The 22,479-nt window shown below is 41.4% G+C and overlaps 2 protein-coding genes across 4 annotated transcripts in view; both read left to right on the top strand.

The window, feature by feature from the left end:
• Positions 1–723: 723 nt before the first annotated feature.
• On the top strand, positions 724–17,462 carry agfg2 (ArfGAP with FG repeats 2). Of its 3 annotated transcripts, none has more exons than XM_061031012.1 (14): positions 724–923; positions 1,815–1,908; positions 3,544–3,659; positions 4,802–4,946; positions 5,303–5,423; positions 5,518–5,622; positions 7,159–7,191; positions 9,320–9,583; positions 11,163–11,235; positions 12,735–12,778; positions 12,970–13,056; positions 13,649–13,768; positions 15,051–15,121; positions 16,465–17,462. In XM_061031012.1, the coding sequence occupies exons 1-14, from the start codon at positions 757–759 to the stop codon at positions 16,510–16,512; spliced, it is 1,488 nt and encodes a 495-aa protein (XP_060886995.1). In that variant the 5' UTR covers positions 724–756; the 3' UTR covers positions 16,513–17,462. The 3 variants fall into 3 exon arrangements, with proteins under 3 accessions (XP_060886995.1, XP_060886997.1, XP_060886998.1); XM_061031015.1 differs by lacking the exon at positions 724–923 and adding an exon at positions 996–1,261; XM_061031014.1 differs by lacking the exon at positions 7,159–7,191 and having other exon boundaries at positions 725–923.
• A 1,469-nt stretch (positions 17,463–18,931) lies between these two features.
• si:ch73-335l21.1 (insulin receptor substrate 1-B) overlaps positions 18,932–22,479 on the top strand; it is a 51,892-nt gene continuing 48,344 nt past the window's right edge. Inside the window, exon 1 of the mRNA XM_061030637.1 lies at positions 18,932–19,841. Coding sequence (XP_060886620.1) covers positions 19,493–19,841 — 349 coding nt within the window. The 5' untranslated portion in view covers positions 18,932–19,492. The remainder of the gene's footprint in view (positions 19,842–22,479) is intronic.

Raw genomic sequence — 22,479 nt, 5'->3', positions numbered from 1 at the left:
ATAATCAATACAGGGAAGGGTATCTTCATTTTTTTTTTAAACAAACTCATTACTTTAATGGAATTTTAACTTTTTTTTGTTGCATATTAACTTAAAAAAAATCAGCTGTTGTTCGTAAAATCTAAACTTTCTGGATCCACAAGAGTTTAATCTCAATTTTTGAACTTGGATGAATCAATCAAGAGAAAAACTAATTTCCTGCATTTCAAACTAAAGCCCTCAAATTCCAAGCAGCTGTTAAAGGTATCAGATTTAAATGTTTTTATGTCAATTTTAAAGAAAACTTTATATTGTCAGTAGGCCCTTGTTACAATACTTCATGTTTAAGTGCTCTAAAAAGGTCTGAATCATAGGATAGGCCTACACACATATACTGGAAAACACCTGACCAACATATATTTTGATGAGGTAACAAGTGGCTATTTTAGAACATTTTTTAATGAAACCGGCAGACGATAGGCTAAGTAAAATATTCCGTTATGTAAAATGCCACCTGTTTTTACATTTATTCTGAAGGTTATCCCCAGTATATCCGGTACGCGTGCAGCTCCCTGTGCGTAACTTGACGTGCCTGTCTTCTACATTGGGAGGGTGAAGCCGCATAACAGCGTTCCCACAATGCGGGCGTGAGGTGCTCCATGTAGTAGGGAACCAGGAGGAGGACAGCGGAGGGTTACCACCGGCTTCACACCGAGCCTGACGGTCAGGCCCCGGGGGGGCGAAGAAGCGGTGGGGGGGGGATTAAAAAAATAAAACATGTCGAACCGAAAGCACCGGGACAACCAGGAGATCTGCGCCCGCAAGGTCCGCGAGCTGGCCCAGTCTGGAGTAAACAAACACTGCTTCGAGTGCAACCAGCCCGGGGTGACTTACACCGACATCACGGTGGGCAGCTTCGTCTGCACGTCGTGCTCCGGAATGCTGTGAGTGAACCCCCCACCCCCCCACCCCTCGATCCTGCCGCGCCCCCTGGGATTATTTACTGCACATTTTTAGCATCAGTGTGTGAGGACAAACACATAATGGAGCAGAGGAGTAAAAGTACCAGGCCTGATATTGCACCATGCACCACCCAGAGCCAGATTTACCGGGGTGTTCCTTGATATTTCCAGCGTCCTTGTGGTTGCATAAATTAATTTACGCAGTGTCCACTTCTCTCTTGTCTGTCTCGTGCGTTTCTTCCAACAGCTTCATTAACGACAGACCTCTATAGCTGGTCATTTTCCAGCTCTGAGTTACGGTTCATTTCGTCATGGTGCAGGTTTGACACTACCTCTCTCTCATTCTCTCACTCTCTCTCTCTCCAGGCTCCTCTACAGTGTGGGCGCGTAGTGTGTGTGTGTGTGTGTGTGTGTGTGTGTGTGTGTGTGTGTGTGTGTGTGTGTGTGTGTCTTTATGTGTGTGTATGCTGTCACATTTTATTCTGCATGTAGTCCCCACACTCCTCAGGAAGACGGTTTCAGCACTCTATTGCGCAATCTTGCACACCTTCATCAAGGTGTCCTACTTAGTGTCTCCCCCCCCCCCCCCCCCCCCCCCCCCCCCCCCCCCCTAGCATGGACTAAATAGAAGGTTCTGGTTTCTGGAAACATGTTGCTCTGTATTTTTACACCGGTTCTGCCCTGTTATTCACACAGTCACGTGACAAACATTTCCTCTCCCACCTGCTCTGTCCCTCCAGTCCTCTCTCAGAGGGAAGGAATCACTGCACGTCTTGGGATTTTTTATTTTTTTGTTGTTGTTGTTGTTGTTGCCTTTTTATTTTTTTTTAACTGTAAAAAAAACTGTCTCTCCATCTCTCCTCTGTGTCCCAGGAGAGGCCTCAACCCTCCACATAGAGTCAAGTCCATCTCCATGACAACCTTCTCACAACAGGAGGTGGAATTCCTTCAAAATCATGGCAACGAGGTGAGAGATGTTCATGAAACGTAAAAAAAAAAAAAAAAAATGCTGCTACATTCATTCACAAAAATGAATCAAAATGGATTTTTTTCTTGTATTATAAACAATTAAAATAACAAATGAGGAGCTTGTTTTCTTTAGTCACATTTGTTTTGGTTCAGGCTGAGGTTTTAGACTCATTAAACTCATAGCATGGCTGCTGCATTTGCGGCAGCTAATGGGGATCTGAATAAAGGAAAAATTCTGGCCCGTATACAGAAAATGAAATGTCCCTCATGGCTCACCATTTGAACCAGTCTTTGTGGTAGCGCTTTTTTTCCGGCCAGCTCATATGGAGCCAAGAAAACAAAAGAAGCAGCCATGTCTGTCCCACCCAAACCACCATCTACTTCCTCTCTGTGTGTGTGTGTGTGTGTGTGTGTGTGTGTGTGTGTGTGTGTGTGTGTGTGTGTGTGTGTGTGTGTGTGTGTGTGTGTGTGTGTGTGTGTGTGTGTGTGTGTGTGTGTGTGTGTGTGTGTGTGTGTGTGTGTGTGTGTGTGTGTTGTGCTAGTGTTTCCCAAACTGTTTTCAAATAGGGCGGTGAAAAATGTCTGTCCTAATGTGCAGGGTGACATCTTCTTATCGTGTTTCTGTTGATTCATAGAGTGAAATCACAAAATGTTAGCGAGAACCAGTACATGTTTGTTATCCTGCAATAGTCCTTTATGAAAACAGTCACCAAATCCCTTCTGTAATGCTAGCTTACCAATTATTTATTGTCAAATATCCAGATTTTCCTCAAAAATCCAGTGTTGCTTGAGATACATGGAGCTGCCATGACACCAAGTGTATTTAGCAGTGTTTTTAATCAGGCAAATTTGATCTTTATTGCTTATTTCTTCGATTTTTTTTTATCCATGAAACCAAAAGATATGAAAAAATGAGGTTTATGTAAATTACACCTCTTGTAACGTCTGTTGAAATGCAGTGAAAACATAGTATGAATTTGAAAAAAGACTTCCTACAGAACCCGTTTTGGAAGCTGCCGGCGTGGGCAGCACTCTCTCCGGAGCTTATATCACTGAAATGAAATCGTGAAGTGTTTCAGGCTATCAAGATAAGTGCTGTGCGTTTTATCAGCTCGCTGTAGGACAGGATGTGTGTGTGTGTGTGTGTGTGTGTGTGTGTGTGTGTGTGTGTGTGTGTGTGTGTGTGTGTGTGTGTGTGTGTGTGTGTGTGTGTGTGTGTGTGTGTGTGTGTGTGTGTGTGTGTGTGTGTGTGTGTGTGTGTGTGTGTGTGTGTGTGTGTGTGTGTGTGTGTGTGTGTGTGTGAGAGTGTTGGAGTCAAGTATAATGTGAGCAGAGGCAGAGGTGTGCATGGTCCAGCTTTCTCTCCACATGATCCTCTGGAGAGTGAAGCGGACAGTCATGAATCATACGCTGTAATATCTGCCTCCTGAACCGGACATGAATCACTGATGGGAAATCTCTGTTTGTGAGATATCCTCTGACACTAAATGTCAAACACAAGCAGGGATGTTTGTTTGATGTTATGATCAAGGAGTCTGACACTGAACCATTTTTGATGTGGAATAATCTAACAAATCAGCAGGATTTCAAAGTGTTTTCCTGATCCTTTCTGTGTGTGTGTGTGTGTGTGTAGGTCGGGAGGAGGACTTGGCTTTGTGTGTTTGACCCAAAGACAGACGGCTGCTCCGACATGAAGGACTCTCAGAAGTTCAAAGAGTTCCTTCAGGACAAGTATGAAAAGAAAAAGTGGTGAGTTTTTAGGCTGTGTCTGCGCTGTATCATCCTAATGTGATCGTGCAGTAAAACTATCAGAACTATATACTCATGATTACTGTTTTGATCCATAAATACAAAGTGTTTATGAAATTTCAAGAAAAATTACAAGTTCCTATAACCACATTTGGTAACTTCAAATTGTCTATTTGTCCTCAATAGACTTTCCAGACCCTTGAAAGATTCAGTTTATTAAATTATTAGATGAAACAAAACTTAAATTCCTCAGTATAATAGATAGATATTCTGGCCGTGTTGCATTCAAACGTAATAATATCAGCCCGAGCTGTACTTTGTTTGAAGTGCTAATTGGAGAATGTTAGCATGCTAACATCATAAACTGGTTGACCAAGCCTGCTAAATATATTTTTTTACATTTACATATATTTACATTTGAACATAGGAATTTATTAATGTAGCCCCAGCATTAAGTCAAAAAATGACTCAGCTGAACTGTGCTAGCGCCAGTTAGCAAACGTTAGCTTGCTTACAAGATAAATTTTGGCACTTAACATTATACCTGCCAAACAGGTTAGTCATACGTGCATTACAGAGCATTAATACTTGATGTAGAACCATTTTAGCTGCTCTGCTTGTATGAAACTTACTTAACATGTTAAATGTATTCTGAGTGTTTTAGCAGGCTGATGCTAACTCATAGCACCAGCATGAGGTTGTTAATATTCACAGAGGGCTTTTAGTCATGTTTTGGCGTTTTTGTTTTTGGAAATTGTTTTAAGGAATAAGGATTTGTCCAAAATTAGTAGAGATGAATTTTCTGAGTTGTAGACTCATTGTTTAATCTGTGAACTCATTACAACATAATGCTGAACAATTTAGATTCAAACAACATCTGATGACGTTTGTTCCAAATTTAGCCATTCACTGTTTGAAACGGAGACGCCCACTCGTAAAAATTAACTCAGGATAATAGCTGCTTTCATGCTGGGAATAAATAAAAAAACAGCCATTATTAAGGTTTAGTTTCAGGGCCCCTGAAATGTTCTCTGTCACGATGTTTGGTAGGAGGAATACTGATTACACATCAAGTTTTAATTGTGCTTTTTATGAGGCTGGTTAGTCACAGATAACTGCATTCAATCACCCGTCTCCTTCAGGCATTTTTCCAAAAGTAAGAATCGGAGGGATGTCGAGGGTCCTTGGAGCCCCGGGGTCCAGCCTGTGCCCCCTTCACTTGGTCCTTTAGCGAGCCAGGCCCCTACTCATAACATGCCCCCCAACGCCAGGTCTGCAAGGCCCATGGTAAGAGATTTTAAAGTGTTGTAGTTGTGCTTGTGAAGGATAGAGAACGTGATAAAGATGAAGGGGACAGCAGTAAGAGGATGAGAAAGTGTTTAGGTGTGGTAGAAGAAGAGGAAGAGGAAGTGAGAGCAGACAAAAAGAAACCGAGAATATAAGGTGAAGAGACTACCTAATTTGCTGCCTCACAGAGATAGAGACTCATGGATCGGGCAGCGAGCGGGCCAGGTATCATTAACATCAGAGCTTCTGCTTATGAATTATTGAGAAACCATGAAAGAGACTCACTTTTTTCTGCCTTTGTGTCTCCCTCCACCTCCCATCTGCTTCTCTCTCTCTCTCCACCTCTTGTTCTGTAGTCTCAGGCCCAGATGCCGTCGTGGGATCGAAATCCTGCGATATCGCCTGCCGACATGCGGACGGATGTGTTCACCGCTCGGCCGTCGCGCTCCCAAAGCTTCAGAGACCCCCCTCTGAAAGGTCAGGGGTCAATCTGCATCAGAGGAGATGATATTTTTGGACTGTATCGATCGAGCCGTTCACCTTTTTCTTCTTTTGCCTCTCTCTGATATAGATCCCACACTGTGTGGTATAGAAAGACAGCGGCCAGGCTCTCTGTCATCGGTGTTGGGTGCTCAGAGCCACGCCCCCTCCTTCCCCGCCCTCCCACGGCCCTCAGGTGTGTCTCCCTTTAACCACCCGTTTCTTATGGACAAAATGACTTATTGATATATTTTGTAGCGTTTTCAGAATAAGAATGCTAACAGGTTCTTTCATGAATCATTTCAATTTGAACAAATTCACAAAAAATTTAATATGTGGAAATATTTTTCATACTTCAGGAGAAAGAGTGTACAGTGCAAAAAAGCCTTCTGAGATGTCCTTCAACTGTTTGTGTTAATACCTCTGCCACATACTGAGGGATTGGTTTAGAAAATAGCTGCCTGGTGATTGGATCACACCTACAGCTTAAAGGATATGTCGCAATATTGATTCTCTAGTTTAATCTCAACTTGTTGTTTACCATTATTGTCTATAAAAAACACACTGGATGGGATGACTATACGACCATTAATTCATTGACTTTACTTAATGAAACCCAACAGATATACAAATTCTGTCATCGATACTGATTTTAGTAGCAAGGAGCAGCTCTCTGATTACCAATATGGCAGTCGGTATAGTGTGGTTTCTGCATTTATTTTGATATGGCCTTGCACGGAAGTCTATTTTCTTGAGTCTATTATTGAGGGATAAGTAACTTAAATACATATTTTCAACTACATCTGATATGCAGATATCTGCTATTGGCCAAATCAACAACAACATTTTCAGTCAGGCACTAGTGGTTATTTTGAAATCCTATTTCAAAGCAATATCTTGCTTATGTAAATACCCACGAGGGAAACAAAGGTTTTAATGCTGAAAATAGTCTCTAAAATACAGCCCCCCCCCCCTTTTAAGGCTGCAGTGGATTTTTTTTAGCCTTATGGAAAAATGATATTTGTGACCTTTTGATAATGATTCACATCCTCTTCTAGAACAAATTGGTTTTGGGGGTAAGGGTGAAGTAACACGATTATAGTTTCTTTCTTTTCATGGTATTAGAGGGGAAAAAAACTCCATCTGAACACCAACGTTACCCTCTTAGCAGTCTTCATTTATATTTAGTAAACGTTCTGGCACTTGTGTTGGAATTAAACAAGGCATAACTGCTTTTCAATTAGCCTGTGTACAAAACGGACTGCTATATCCCATACAGTTTCTGATATCCATGAGCACACTGCCCTCCTGTTTCTCCTTTAAGGAAGCTAATGCAGTTACATGAATACAAAATAATTCGTACTACACTCTTTTCTTATCTCTTCCACTGGGGGCTCAAACTGTTCAATTTGTCAGTGCAGAGTGTTTTAATCGTCCAGAATGTGCAAAAAATATTTTCACGGATTCTGATGATGCTTTCTACTCATCACTGCTGCCTCAAAGTGTCACTTTGAGAAGGACAAAAGAAGGGAACTACTTAGCTTTCAGGAAATTTTCATTCTGACAGTTTTTTTTTCTTTACCATATCATGTTTCATTTTAAATGGCTCCATATCTTCATCCAATTTCACTGAATTCCTTTTTTAATGGCATTTCTTTTCTCTCTCAATGTATCCCTCCTCCTTCTTTCTGTCTGTTTTATCTCACTGTCCTCTTTCCCCCTGACCTCTTAGCCAGTAGCACTTTCAAAAACCACTTCACTTTAGGTAAGACACGGCACCAACAGATGCATTTGAGTGTGTGCTGAATGGCTGGGATCAATAAGCTCTTCCATGCTGTGTCATTCATGATAAGACACCTAATCTGTGAGCCCTGCTTGCGTTGACTGCGCTAGTGAATTTAGCTTTATTTTAAACCGTTTGACTGACGACACAGCGCTCTATATTCGCAAAGCTCCCTTGCCTGTGTCACTCGCTGATATTTGGGTCGATCGTTTTCTTTATCACCCAGGTTTTCTCACTTCAAAGCCAAGATTTAAAGCCTGGGAGGGTCAAGGAGACACACACACTGTTCCCTGAGAGGGAGAAAAAGAAAGAACAAGTTTGAAGTAATGCTATTTTTAGCTAAGCTGCTGCCCCCGTCAGCACAGGGCAGCTGATATTTCTCGCCACGTTGGCGTTGAAGCACTTAAAAAGTATGTAGAGTGCAGCTGTATTCCCACAATACACATTTACATCCCAAACAAGTACTCCCAAATTCAAGTGTGCTAGCAAAGATAAGCACACGTCTCTAGACTTGCAGTAGTAGCCTGTATAATCACATCCCAAAAATAGCTAGCTTCACGGTGGCATGCTTTATATCTACAGATACTTTTTAATATCAGGTCTGGTCTCTGTCAATGACTCCTTAGAGTCCCATGTAGAAAACAGCACCCATTTTCATTTGTATCTCCATGCTAACACTATCGGCTAATGCTAGCATGCTTTGTGGCTAATGTTTGCTTGCTAACTGCAATGATAAAATCCTACTTTCTGCCTTGTTACCCTCTAATAGTTGTGTTTTGTGCGTGGTGCTTTAAAAACTACCCGAGAACTTAACCTGTGTTAACCTGCTGCTTTCCCTTCACTGTTTATGTTTAAATGCTTAAACCCCGACGTCATGCTAATTATGTAAAGCCAGCCCTGCTTATGACTAGCCTCAGAGCATGGAGATGTTCTAATAGCATGAGATTAATTGCAGTTTTTGAAGTTTTCTGAGTCTACTGTATGCCTCTCTTATCAATGTATTTGTCATTTAGATTTAACATCAACACCATTGAGATCAATTAATATTAGCCAGGATAACTCTGATTATGACATGATCTAGATGTAGCATTTTAGCGCTCTGTTTCTCAAACATGTTCCCCTGGATTTGTTTGGGTCTGTTGAGTGGTTATTTAGTTGCCGTTTTGTAGCTTTCAATTTGACTACTTGATCTTCCTCAACAGATCAAGTTTGATTTTTTTCTTGTCATTAAATACGTTTTTACACTTTAAGGTGTTAAAAACGTTATAGAAGGCTCTAAAGGATTACTTTACTGTGTATTCGTTCTTCATCTGCTGTTTCCAAAGTCAATAATTGACAAACTAACAAACAGGAAGGAGAAGTTCTCAAGAGCTCAGAGATTTCTTTTTTTTAATTTCAACATCAGCCTCTCCTTCACAACCTGGCAAACATCATGTGCTTGATGAATGTTGTGATACCAAGGAAACCTCTTAACTTGTCGCCAAATGTTCCTCATGGGGGAGATTGCTGCGATTGTTTTCTCCACGTGAGGTCCACAGTTTGTGCTTGACCTTTGAAACAGCAGCTGAGAAAACAATATCACTTCAGTCCGTTTAATCTGTTTTAGTCCCCTGTTCTGCAGCTTTGGATTACATCCCATGATCTTCTTCAGTTGATTGAGTTGATGAAAGATTATGTGAGATGATCAGGGGCTAGAGAGCAGCTACTAAATGGTCTTTGACTGAAGAAAGCCTTTCTCTCACTGTTTTTTTTTTTTTTTTTTAGTTTTCAATGATCTTAAGCATCAGGCATCAGATTGTGTTGGACAGTTGATACAATAACAAGTACATTTGAACATATTCAAGAGGAAAACTTGATTTAGTCATGTTCAAGTCTGTTTTTTGTGAAATTACCTCTTAATTTTAAATTTTCTTTAGTGCATTGCTCAAAATGATATGCATTATTTACTCCCTGAAATGTTATTCACCGCTTCATGGGGGGTATAATCAGGCCATAGGCTTGGTTATAACTCTAAAGGTTTAAAAGCTCCATATAGTGAACTACACGTATGTCAGAAAAGCTCTCCTGGACCGTCTTTGCACTGAACCTCCGTCTGGTATCTTGCCCACAGGTCGAACAGTATCTGCCTCAGGGGTCACGGGGCCTTTCAGGGCTTTCCCCAAGTCTATCAGCGTTGACTTTGGAGGTCTGAGCCACCCTCAGACGCAGCCTCTGCCTCAGTCTCTGTCCCAGCAGCAGCAGCAGCAGCAGCAGCCGCAGTCTGGAAGTGTCGGCCAGACGGCGACAACCCAGGTCATCGGCTCCAACCCCGGGGACAGATACGCTGCAGTGTCACATCTGGACAGCGTGTTCTCCGACCCGCCAGTTGGCACAGGTGGGGATTTTTGTGTCAGTGGATAGTAGATGCTTTGCGCAACTTTCTTTAACTCTGTACTTACACTCACACATTACCAAGCATGAAGTTGCTTTTTACTTTTCAGATTAAGAATTTAGAAATGTAAACGCACCACAATCTTGCATAATATACACGCCAAGGTAGATACATTTCCCAACATGTTTTTGACCTTTGACCCCTTACAAATAAAATGTCCAGTAGGTGATTGAGCTGCATTCGTCGATCAATAGGAAATGAAAAGTACTTTGACCATCAATTAAATGAGTCAGTCATTTTCAAGCAAAAACATCAAACATTGTTTTGTTCCAGCTTCTTAATCTGGAGGCTTTTCTCTGTTATTTATATTTAGTCTTTTATTTATAGAAAGTCTTTTTTTGTTGACATTTTAAAGAGCTAAAGATCGTCATTAATCCGCAGATGTGTCAGTCATGGCAAGTCATGTTAGTCACTGCTTCCCCCTTGGGCCCCATTATCTTATTTTACACTTTGAGTCTCAGAAAGGGGGAGGAAATATTTCCAATTTCGAATGAAGAGTAAAGTTAGAGAGAAGTCTCTTTACTAGCGCACGTTTTTCTGCTGAGTGAGTTATTTTTGGGTATGTTTTAATTTTTAAATTGAGGTAGAACATTGATTAAAGCGGTGTTTCTCAACTGGTTGGTCGGGACCCAAAAGTGGGTCGCGAATGTGTGCCTGGAAAAAACATTGTGTCAAAGTCTATTAAGTGTTTCAAAACATGTTTGTTTTTGTTTCGTGTCTTTGTTCTGTCTCGGTCTGAGGTCCAAACGGCACCACTTTTCATTGAACAATTCTGATTGGTTAAAAAATATCTGGTTATGATTTTTCATGAGGGAGTTGGTGGTGGGTCCAGATGCTGGAGCAGTTGAGAACCACTGGATTAAAGGACATTTACTTGTTTAAAAAAAAAAAGAAAAAGAAAAGGTCACTTTGTTGAACTTGTCCTTCCTCTGAAGACCTGAATACTTTCACAACAAGTCCGAGCACAGATATGGTGAGAGTTAAAATGTGCATGTGATGCAGATTGTCACGGCCAGCTCAACGAGGTTACATAACATCCTTACTCCAAATACCGAGGCTTTTAGCTGCTGAATTATGCTCATTGTGTTTGCTCTGGACCATTGCTCAGTCTTATTCAAAGGACCTTGTTGACATGCTCTCAAAAACATCGGCTGTACTCGTTTAACAAGTGAGACGCAGGTTTTTAACGCTCAGGACTCATGTGAGAAACCCTCCAGCTCCCTACAACAAGCTTTGTTGTTCTTCATCGAAGCCTCCCCGGCTGCCACAGTAATGAGGTTATTGATCCCCCCCTCCCCCCCTGCTCTCTTTGATTCATATCAAGTCAAACACATATTTTATTCGGGGGATTTGTTCTGCTTTTGTTCGCTGATGATTTAAATGCTTGACTTCAACTCTTTGAGCTCTTTGTTAGATTTTCTTTTACACACATTTTTTGGCTAATAGAAGCAGCGTTTGATCTCTTCATGAAAACTCATTGAAGCCCCGTGGTTAAGTTCTGTCTGAAATGCTTGTCCCACAGCTCCCCCTGCTGGGCCTCCGCAGTACAGCACCCTCTTTGGAAACAGGCTCTCCTCCAGCTCAACTCCTGCCAGGTAGGAGAGACGTTCAGCTGTGGAATGACGAGATTATTTCTTAAAGTGTACAACAACCACAAAGGAGTATTAGGGCCACATACAGGGAGGAAAAAAATCTGAGATGTCGAGATTAAAGTCATACATTTACGAGAATAAAGTGGTCATTTTAGTCTATAGTTATATCAGAAGAGCAGCAGCTGCTTGTATGAAAATTATGCTTTAAAACATCAGTTTGACAAGTTCTCAAATCATCCCATTAATGTGTTGGGACTTTACTTCTGCAGATATGATGATATAAGAGTCACACTGACTGAAATTTACAGTTTTATTCTTGTAAATTTATGACTTTAATGTGGTGAATATTTGACTTTAATCATGTATAATTACAGCTGTAGTCTGGCTTTAATACTCTGTAGTACAGCAACAACAGAAAACCACCTCCAAAAAAACAAGGCACAAACATATCAAGGAAGTGATGACAGGACAGCACCTAGATCAGGACTCACAGCCGTGGAACAACATTTTACAACATCTGTTACAAAACCACTGTAACACAAAAAAAGAGATCAACAGCATAAATCCACTAGGTGTAGTACAATAAAAATGAGGGTAGGAAAGGTTTTAGTAATCATAATAAAAACAGGAGAAAGGAGTAATAATTTAATTCAATCTGTTTTTTAATGAGATTAGATTCACATTAAGAATCCAGCACTCTGTAGTCAATCTGTCATTTCTCATGGTACATGAGCTTAGACTGGTCGTGTATTGTTTCCCTTTAGTGTATCAGAGACGCTCTCTTCTCATTGGTCAAACCTCGTCTAGTTCTCTGTAGCGCTGTATTACCGTTGAGGGTTTGTTAATGACATGATTTAAAAAATCTCCTGGAAATGTGAGCTTTTATTTTGACATGATGTTTGAAGTTCCTCTTTAACAAACAGTTGTTGCTTAATGTGTGTTTTTAGATGTCCTATGAAAACTCTGATCTGCTTTTACATATTTTTTTTATGATTACCTTTACATGTTAAACTTTTGCAAGGCAAGATTATTGATATAGCACATTTCAGCAACAAGGCATTTCAAAGTGCTTCACACAAGACATCAAAAGCATCATGACAGAGGAAAGAAAAGAAACATTCAAATAGAAACTTAAAAAATCACTGAAATTATTAAATCTGAAAATATGTTCAAATAAAAATAATTCAGATGAAATAAATAAAGTAAAAATATAAGAAGTTACAGTGCAGAGTTAAAGTTTAAAATTGTTTAATGAAAGGCAGCTGTAAACAGGTGTGTAATACATACACATTTATTTTTCTCTTTTAAAATTCAGCCTCTGTTTTATTTGATTTAATTGAGCTCCACTTTAAACTTTTGCCTTTTGGACTTTAAGAGTAACACTTTTTTTTTTAAATGTCACATTTCTGTTTTGGTTTATTTAAGATTCGACTGTTTGTGGAGCGTGGTTAAAGGCCGTATTCTGTTTGATTGTTTTTTTGTTTTTTTTCTGCTTTCCTCAGCTCCCCCGGTGTCGATACGGTCTCCAGCTCCCAAACCTTTGCCAGTAAGTACCGAGCACGACTGCATTGATCCTGCTGCTAAGCTGCTCTGTATTTACCTGCAGCTCCTTCTCTTTAAAGCTGCAGGACTCTTCTTAATTAGGATGCATGTGTGTCTGAACAGGCAGGAATGCACTCACCACTCACTGTGAATTATCTCTCTCTCCCTCTCCCTCTCTCTCGTTGTGTGTCTCAGATTTCCCAAACCCATTCAGCTCCAGCTCGGCCTCCCAGCAGCCCCCTGCCCTCTCCCCCAGTAACCCCTTCTGCAACGCTTCAGGAGGTGAGACTCATGTTTGGGAGGCCTTCGGCCATTAAACATCTACACGTGAAAAGGTCACAACAAAACTATTCTCCAGGACTAAACTACAATCACTGTGTAATTCCCTCCTAAAATGTGTAAAGGAAACACACAAACAGTGAGCATGTGAAGACCTTAACCTCCTTTGAAGACCTCCTAAGTTTAAACTAAAGCCGACGTGTAATATTTATGATTATTGAGAAACTTCTAGTTCAGTTCTGTTCATGTTCCCCTCAGCTCTGCAGCTTCACTTTAGTGACTTACAGCTTCAGTATGACTGCAGAACTCTTCCTGCAGCTTCATTTTGAATTATTAAATGATCTCATTTATTGATGTATTCACTTTCTGTTGGACCGGTCCTGTAGCTCATTACTTCTTGTGTCAGCTCTGGGCTTCCATAGAAAAACACAGAAAACTCTTCTCTGTGATTTGTCTCACTTTAATGTCAGCTAACGACCTTTAAAAAAACAATATAACTGTATCTGATGTAACTGTGTGTGTGTGTGTGTGTGTGTGTGTGTGTGTGTGTGTGTGTGTGTGTGTGTGTCTCTTCGTGTGTGTGTGTCTTCTCCAGGTGACTCCAATGCGTTTGTCACATCGCCCACCTCTGTTTTTCCTCCGTCCGCCTCCTTCCCAGCACCAGCCTCCCAGAATGCATTTCCCCATGAGTCAGCTGGCAACCAGGAAGCCAATGGTAAAGTTTGAGAATCAATTATTAAAGTCTATTGTGAAAACTTCTAGAACTGAAGAGTGCCAATGACCTAATAATGAACCTTGAAGTAGGTTAACACCTTTAGATTTTTTTTGTATTAAAATAATAAAAGAAGCCTCTAAAGTCTTTTTTTACTTTCTGTACGTAGTAACATAAAACAAACATCTGTATACAGTTTTACACTGGATGTCATGAAATTTACCACAATTTTTTTGGAAAAAAATGATTTTAAGACAGGACTCAAGGCACAGTCACACAAAACCAAACTTTGTGTCTGTTGCTACGTTTGGCTGAAGTGACCAGTAATAGGCCATCGACACACGGTTCTTTTCTATTGGTTGAAGCTGTGAATCAAAGTTCACTGAAGTCATGTGTCTTCTCCTAGGAGTGAACAGACTCATATTCAACAATGCTCACAAATAAGGACTGGGCTCCAAAGATGTGCTGAGTTTTTTTATTTTATTTTTGGCCTTTATTAGAAAGACAGGACGGTGTATCGAGTCAGAAATCGGGGGAAAGAGAGAGTGGGGGAATGACATGCAGGAAAGGAGCCACAGGTGGGATTCGAACCCTGCCTGCTTCAAAGACTGCAGCAAGGAGTTGCTAACCACTCTGTGCTTCATTGTTAACTCGCTAATGAAAAGGATGCTAACTTGCAAACGGTTGTGATGTGGTGAGCGTGGTAAATGATAAATATTCAGCTCAGAGCGCGGTCAGATCGATGAGACACTCAGACGTTTTGAAGGGATCGTTGGGAAGTATATGGCAATAAGAATAAGTTCTGATGGTGGTGGCGCTGGAGAAACACCAAATGTATCTTAAATAATCATCAGGGGGTCATAGATGGTTGCAATACATTTAAAGAAAATCCATCAAATATATTGCTTTTAGATGTTCAACAGCAATATGATGCTGCTAAATGAAAGTCATTAAAACACATCTTCTGTGCACAATGAATGCCTGCACATATTTAATCTCTGTGGCTACATACATAATGCTAAGCTAATTGATGTCATATATTTGACAGAACATGGTGTACAGTAAAAGAAGTCTGCATACATACTGTATAGATAGAGCTGGCATGTACTGTATGTGCTCAGGCTGCACATCAAACACTGAGGAGCTGTTTCATTATCTCTACAGTGACCACTCGCATCGCCGCAGGAATACTAACTACTACTACTGCGGCGGCTCGTCTGCAGTTTCAGCCTTCAGTCCTCACATCACTGAAAAAATGATTTTTTTTTTTTTGTGTGTTTTTCAGGTTTTGCCTCCTTTCCTGCGCCTGACTCTCAGTCCAAAGTCCCTCGACCCATGTCGGTGAACCCGTTCACGGTGCGTTCAATGCCTTGCCAATTATAGTCGTTGTTGCAATAGTGAATTCAAAGTTTTTCTTTCTCACAGGAACTGAAATGTTCTAGATCATTTTGGGACGTTACGGATCTGATATTTTCAGGAACTTCCCCTTCACACATTCACCTCACAGATTTGTTTTAGATTGCCTGTGTCAGGCACACTTTCACCACTTAAGAAGGATAAGGAAGTGAAGGGAAGACTTGTGTAAATCAGTGTACTTCTTGTGATGAAAGATACAACAGAAAACTCAAAGTACTTGGTCTTTTTCGATTCTCTGATTTTTTTTTTTAAATGTACAAAATCCAAAACAAGGGGTCAGTAGTAGTGGCTGTTTGTGGGTTAAAGCACCTGTTAGAAACAAATAGGTTGTGCTGATTTTGGCAAAAGCGGGGCATTTATGTCTTTGCTGATCTTGTCCTGTACCTCTGTGAGTATTGCGTAAAAAAAAAAAAAAAAAAATGATGAAATCGTCGACCACTCCCACCAACAGTGCCATGAAATCACGCCTCTGTTGCCAAAACCAGTTGATTAATTGTTAGCGTATTTAAGCGTGCAGGCGTGTCATGACTCCGATGGAGATTTTGCTCATGCAGAGTTAAAACATTCCTACTCAAATAATAGTGAATGAGGCCCAATGAAAAAGTTACAAAAGGTGGTCCTGCAGGGTGCTATCAATCATCTCATATGACACCCACCTAGCAGCAGGGGGAACAGGCCCATCCAATATCTCATTTATATAGAAATAATACTTTTTTTTTTTGCTTTTGCAGCTCGATTAGACGCATCACTAGTAATTCAGTTTCCTACTCAGCTGGAGCTTTAATACCCTGCAACATATGTTCGAACATTTCCACTACACAAGCTCAACTATTGGAAACAATATTCAGACGAATGAGGTGAAGAGTAAAGAGAATCAAGAAGTGAAGCCCCGCTCAGCATGAACGCCGTCATCGCCCCCGTCCTCTCACGCACGATGAATATTCCAGACTACGACCTGCTGCGTTCACACACACTCATCATGACTTCATTGGAACATTGTATTTGGAGGCTGGCAGGAAAACAAAAAAGCTCTGCATAAAGTCAGGGTGAACAAATTGAACTGTTTGTGTTCACACATGGACCCCACACGGACAAAGTCAGGACATGTTCAGGAGGGCAGAGAATTTCTGAAAAGGGCTAACGTGTACTTCAGGGGGATGAAAATAAGTAAGGAGAGGAGGCTTCTTGTATTTTTGCAGGTTCTTTTTTTTGTCCTAACAACTGTAAGAAGTGTATTAAAGTCCTCTCCACCTCTTTCTCACGCTGCCTTTCTTGTGTTTCAGGGGAATGTTTACCCGAGTCGAGGAGCGTCGCGGAATCCTTTCATCTGATCCCCCCCGCTCCTCTCCTTACCTCCAGTTCATCTCTGGGAAACCGAGGGGAGGAGTGAACCTGAGGAGTCGCTGCCATTTCAATGCCTTTTTGGAGTATTTTCATCCCCTCCTCTCCTCTCCTCTCCTCTTCCTGTCTCTCCCCTCTATCTCTGTCTGTGTTTACGTGTTTGTAGAGGGGGGGGGAAAAAAAAAAAGGTGTGAATGTAATTATGTAATCTGTGTATGTATGTGTGAGCGTGTTTCCCCCCCTTCCTGCTGTTGATCTGTCTAAAAGGTGTTTGTGTGCCAGTAGACGCCACCTCAGGGCTCTGTGGGAGTCACGAGTGAAAAGACGCCTCTATGATTTTTGCAGAAACACACACACACACGTTGCTGCTGCTGCTGCTACTTTAATTTCATCTCCTGCTTAGAAAGTGCATAAAAACCTGTTGCCGGTGAATTCATTTGCGTTTGTCTCAGTTTCCAAAGGAAAAAGAAAGTTGAGAGAGTTTTTCACAGATTGTTCAAACAGCCTTAAACGCCTCCTTGATGCATGAGAATTAGCATTGAGAGACAATCCGGGCTTCTCTCAGTAGTGTGTACGCGGAACATGTTTGCATTTGTCACTGTTTCTTTGTTTCCTCTTTTAAGGAGAGTCTATGTTTTCCACTCCAAGGCTGCATGCGCTTTGAGGGCTAAAAGGAGATGCTACTGAATGTAAAAAGCAATGTCAGAATTACTAAAAATGTATATATATATAAAATAAAAAAAAAGATCATTGCTTCATGTACCGGACCAAAATGTTTCTCGCTTGTTCTTCTGTTGGGTTTTTTTTCAGTTGACATGGAGGCAAAGTTTGTGTTCTTTTTTTTTTTGCCAACACAAAAAAAAAAAAGGAGAGATTCATGTAACAGCGTCTTTGTATTGACAAGTATTCATGTTCATAAAATCAATTTGTTGCTTCTTAAGACTCTTAGTGTTGTTTTTTGTTTTTTTGTGAATGTGTGGAATTAATCTCCAACTAACTAATACACACGCTAAATATGAACTTTGAATTATTGAGTGTTATAAAAAGGCTTTTTTTTTTTTATTCTGCACTGCTTAATTTAACCAGCAGGGGGCGCGTGACACTTACTTTTCCCCGACCTCGCGCACAAGGTTACTTGCGGATGCATATTACATAACATAGATACTGCATAAGGATATAGTACAAATATAGAGACCTTTTATGGCTTCAGAAGGACTATTTTTAGACTCCTTTTAAAGATTTATTGCAAGTTTGGATTCAAAATGAATCCTCTTCTAAAACATTAATATTGAATGTGTGTTTTAAAGGTATTTTGCGGTTTTATTTATTATAGCCACTAGCACCAGACAGAGATGGATTCACTGCTCAGCCGACCAGACAGATAAATGTCATAATAGTGAGTGGTAGAAATAAACCTTTTTTTTTTCTTCCAATTACAGCTGCTTAATCAGGGATCAATAATCGCATTAATGACAACTTAATTACTACAGGATCTGATGAGTTCATCGCCAATATATATTTGAGATATTTATTTATGAAATATTTGATGCAGAAAAGGTCTCTGTTGGTGTCTTTGAAGGGGAAATATTCACATATGAAAAGAGGGCAGAGGGGGATTTTCACAATAAATAGAACACGGTGGACCCAAGCGAGCGCCAACACTGAAATCTTACTCCACACACACTGGAAGGGCTGCGGCCTTCACGGGTTGTGGGAAATGTTAGCACTTGTTTCAGCGAGTCCCAAATGAAGGCCTAACATGCCAAGAAAATTGCTATAAATATTTACTATTAAATCAGCACGAAGGGCAGATAATATTAATTTATATTTGAAAATAAATATCATGTGAGTAAGAAGTTACAATAGAACATTTAAAAGCAACTTTATCAATAAAACATCAATATTTTTTATTCATCATATGCATTAAGATTCATTTAAATAGAGCAGCAGAAATTATTCTTAAATAATCTTGTTATTAAACCTGATATTTAAGTAGAAACTTCTGACATTCAGTCACATAAATAAAATAAAAACATTTTTTTTAAAATCTCAAAACCAGTAATTTCCCACATCTTTCCTCCAGAGACATTTATTATATTTTGATCTCTGTAGTACTATTACCTGTTCACTGTTAATGCATAAATGTCTGTATAGTAATTATATATTAATATATATAACTATAAAAACACATGTACATTAGATATTATATATAAGTACATTTTAATATAACGTATACTAATTGGTTTAAACCTGTGCATTTTATCGGATAAAAAAAATAGCTTTATTCCTATATTTCATTATTAATCCAAAGAAAAGATAAGCTAAATGTTTTGGTCTGTGTGTTAGGAGCTCAGTTTTCCGAGCGCAGGGCTGGGTCCTTGAACGCGCGGTGTTCCAGAGTACGGCGGTGAGTGACAGCCTGCTCCTCCACGGTAGCTGCTCCGCTCCTCTCAACACTACAGCAGCGGGACCCGGAGCAGAACCCTCGCCGAGCTGAGCAGGACAGGGCTGGGTGAGCAGACAGGCACACAGCGACAAGCAGCGTGCAGCAGGACATGCCCGGTACTCTGAGATGTGCAGTAAACGGGATTAAAGCGCTCAGACACTAGCAGCACTGATAGTAGTAGTAATAGTGGGGAGTAGGGGGAGCTGCACCGCATGTGCTCGCTTGTGTGCGGCTGAAAAAACTTGGTGTTGGACCGTCCGCAACTGAGAGAAACCCGAAAAGAAGGAAATTGAGCAGAATTGCAGCCGTCAACTGTTTACTTTTAACTTCCCGGACTTTCGGTGCAAGCAACCCGAACCGACCCCTGCCTCCCCTCTCACATGCCTGCGTTTATGTGTGAGAGAGGGAGGGGAGCGGAGCCCGGGCATGTTTGAATTACCTCTCTAAACTTGCAGAAATATATCAGAAGAGCTCAACTAGGTCGCGTGTGTTCTCGTGGGAGCTAAAGGAGATATTGGTGTGTCATGGAGAGCCAAGCAGTGGAGCAGCAGAGCTGCGAGGACGTGCGGAAAAGCGGCTACCTCCGAAAGCAGAAGTCCATGCACCGGCGGTACTTCGTGCTCCGCGCCGCCTCGGAGCGTGGCCCGGCCCGCCTGGAGTACTACGAGAGCGAGAAGAAATTCCGCGGTAAGGCCCCCATCCCCAAGAAAGCGGTGGCCCTGGAGACCTGCTTCAACATCAACAAGCGGGCCGACTCCAAGAACAAGCACATGATCGTGCTGTACACCCGGGCCGAGAGTTTCGCCATCGCCGCGGAGAACGAGGCGGACCAGGACGAGTGGTACCAGGCCATGGTGGAGCTGCAGTGCAAAAGTAAGCAAGAAGAGTCTTTTAAAAAAAAAGAAAAGAAAAGAAAAGACACTCTCACATGCACGCTCTCATGCATGCATGCACACACTCAATACTGTATGAGGCTCCTGCACGGGAGCAGAAACGTGGCAGGAGTAGCGCACTGCAGATCGGGACATGTTTGGATGATAATGTAGGGCTTGTTTTAAAACAATTAAAGCTCCACAAGCCAAGTTTACATAGTTTGTGTTTGTGCCATGGGTTGCGCTCCCTTTGCCTTTTTTTTAAAAAATGTTTCGAGTATAAAGCTGCATTGTGTTAATTTTCCCACTTTTTAAAAACAGGTTGAAGTTGTTTGCAATCTGACGGCTCTGTGCGTGTAAACATGCACCTTTTTTTAAGCTGTGACGTCGGGCTTATCCTGCCCACCAGTCCTTGTCATACTGGTGTCAGCTCAAGATGTTTGTTCTCAGGTCTCCTCCAGACTTTGCAGAAGTTTCTCTCTCCTGTGGCCTCAGCTGTGTGCGAGTTATTTCCCAACTGCTCAAACACACCCTGTCTCTCGTGTTTACCCTCTATACTGCTGACACTGCAATATTACATCAGACATTGATCCCATAACAGGAGAGGAGAGGAGAGGAAAGGTCCCCCCCCCCCCCCCAAAAGTAGTCAAAACCCTGACTGCGCCATTGTTGAATTATTCACATTCATTTGACTGGCTCAGCCTTTAGTAATGCCACCAACCCCTCCAAAATAAAATCACCCATTTTCTTAAATGGTGTCCCTCAGCCGCCGCTGGGTAAACACAGCTGTCAGAGTAATAGTCCTGAGCAAGGCAACTTTGAATCACCTGTTAACCCCCCCCCCCCCTCCACCTTCTTTACCACGACGAGGCAATCGTAGAAAACTGAGAAGATATGAGGGGTCAATGTGTTTCTGACCTTCTGATTGTCAAACACATTCTGATATCTGTGAGTTCATTTGGAATAAGGGTCAGCTGTTTTCTGGTGCAGGGAAATTTGGCTGATTGACGAGTGCATTTGGGAGAATTTACAGCTCATTTGGACTTTTGGCTTCCCCTTGGTTTAACACAACTTGGTCTGTGTTTGTGTGCTTTTGAGTTGTTTCCAAGAGAAAGGGAGTCGACAGATGTTTGAGTTCAGGACTTTTGTTTCTGTTTCTTAGATACACTCGTTGGTAACTGAGTGCGATACATGTGTGAAGGTTAGTTAGCCTCAGTTAAATATAGCGATGTTTCATTACGTGTTTTCCTTTTTGATTCTGATACTTGAGTAATAGCCGAAAGCATGTTGCGCCGTGAAACCTGATATAATTCTATATATAGAGAATATAAGAGATGTTGTTAGAAAAAAAAATGTCACCAGCTGTAGGTGTCTCACCCTGTGGGGGATGTGGTGTGATAGCATAAGATCGTTTAATGTCCTGACCCAGCACGGTTACCGAGTCATGACCTCAAAACACATTGAACGCCAAGCGACAAATTAAGCGAACTTTCAAAAGAAGTGCCACAGAAAACTTTTTTTTTTTTCCCAACACTTCAATTGTTTAAACTCCACATAGCACAAAACGACATCCTTAAATCGATGTTACAAGAACGCTAATTGGTGGTGTTTTTGCTAGCTTTGACCTGCTAGCAGCGCACTGCTGTTGTGCGACGCTAGCGTACTCTGTGTACGTTTGCTAACACGTTCTGTCCTGCTCCAAATCAGAAATCTCTACCTGCAGCCGTGCTATTTATCATTTGTGCGTCAGTCGCGGTTACTAAGAAGATAAAAATAAATTGATTTTTTTTTTGGCTACTAATAAATTATGATTCACGATTTGCCCCTTCACTAGTAGCCTACTCTTTTTTTTTGTTGTTGTTGTATTGCTACCCAAACAACTCTTGAAGGTTGTCAGACAACCCAGCTGGTGGCACAACCATCTTCATCATAAGTCACAGGTCCAGTCCGCTTCTGGTCTCCCTCTTGTGTTGCTTCCAGTGTTGGGTTTCTCTTGTAAATCAGCCACGCTGACAGTGACAAAAGACTGCGGCCGGCTGCTGTGTAAACTCCCTCGTTGGCACTGGCAGGAGTTTTCTTGTGGTATGTGCTGCACACTTTCTGCTTATACATGAAATGAGGACACACACACACACACACACACACACACACATGATCCAGCTATGTGCATGCACAGTTTCATAAGAGAAGAGTGGGCTGCAGGGTCATGGCCAAGTGCTGCCTAAACCTGCTTGTGTGAAAATAGCTTAAACACACACACACACTGTACACTGTCAGGATTCCTTCCTTCAATAACCCTCCTCTGGTATGTGCAGCTCATACACAGTTTCACGTCGTCGGTGTCTATATGTTGATTGAGCCCCTCCCCCTTACCTATTTCCAGTCTCACACTCTTCTGTCACTACACTTGCACTGCTGTCCACACAGTCTAGGATCTGTCCCACATTTGGGACCAGGGAGAAAGGAATTCACAGCGAGCCGGGCAAAGCTGAGATGCTACACCTTTCTTCCTCGCATAGTTTCCAGAGTAGATGACCTCTCCCTCAATCCGATACCTGTCAGTCACTGCTGAGGGGGACGAGAGTTGAGTTGAACTCAAAGTTATGGTTTAAAGTAGCATGCGTGTTGTGGAAAAAAAA

Source organism: Labrus mixtus, chromosome 23, assembly GCF_963584025.1.
Source record: "Labrus mixtus chromosome 23, fLabMix1.1, whole genome shotgun sequence".
Lineage (NCBI taxonomy): Eukaryota > Metazoa > Chordata > Actinopteri > Labriformes > Labridae > Labrus > Labrus mixtus.
Note: the sequence above shows the minus strand (reverse complement) of the source record. Positions and strands in the feature narration are given on the sequence as shown.

Coding starts and splice junctions, on each gene's coding strand:
- agfg2 (XM_061031012.1), top strand. CDS start 757: ATGTCGAACCGAAAGCACCGGGACAACCAGGAGATCTGCGCCCGCAAG. Junction 1,909..3,543: donor TTCAAAATCATGGCAACGAG/GTGAGAGATGTT, acceptor GTGTGTGTGTAG/GTCGGGAGGAGGACTTGGCT. Junction 4,947..5,302: donor CCAGGTCTGCAAGGCCCATG/GTAAGAGATTTT, acceptor CTTGTTCTGTAG/TCTCAGGCCCAGATGCCGTC.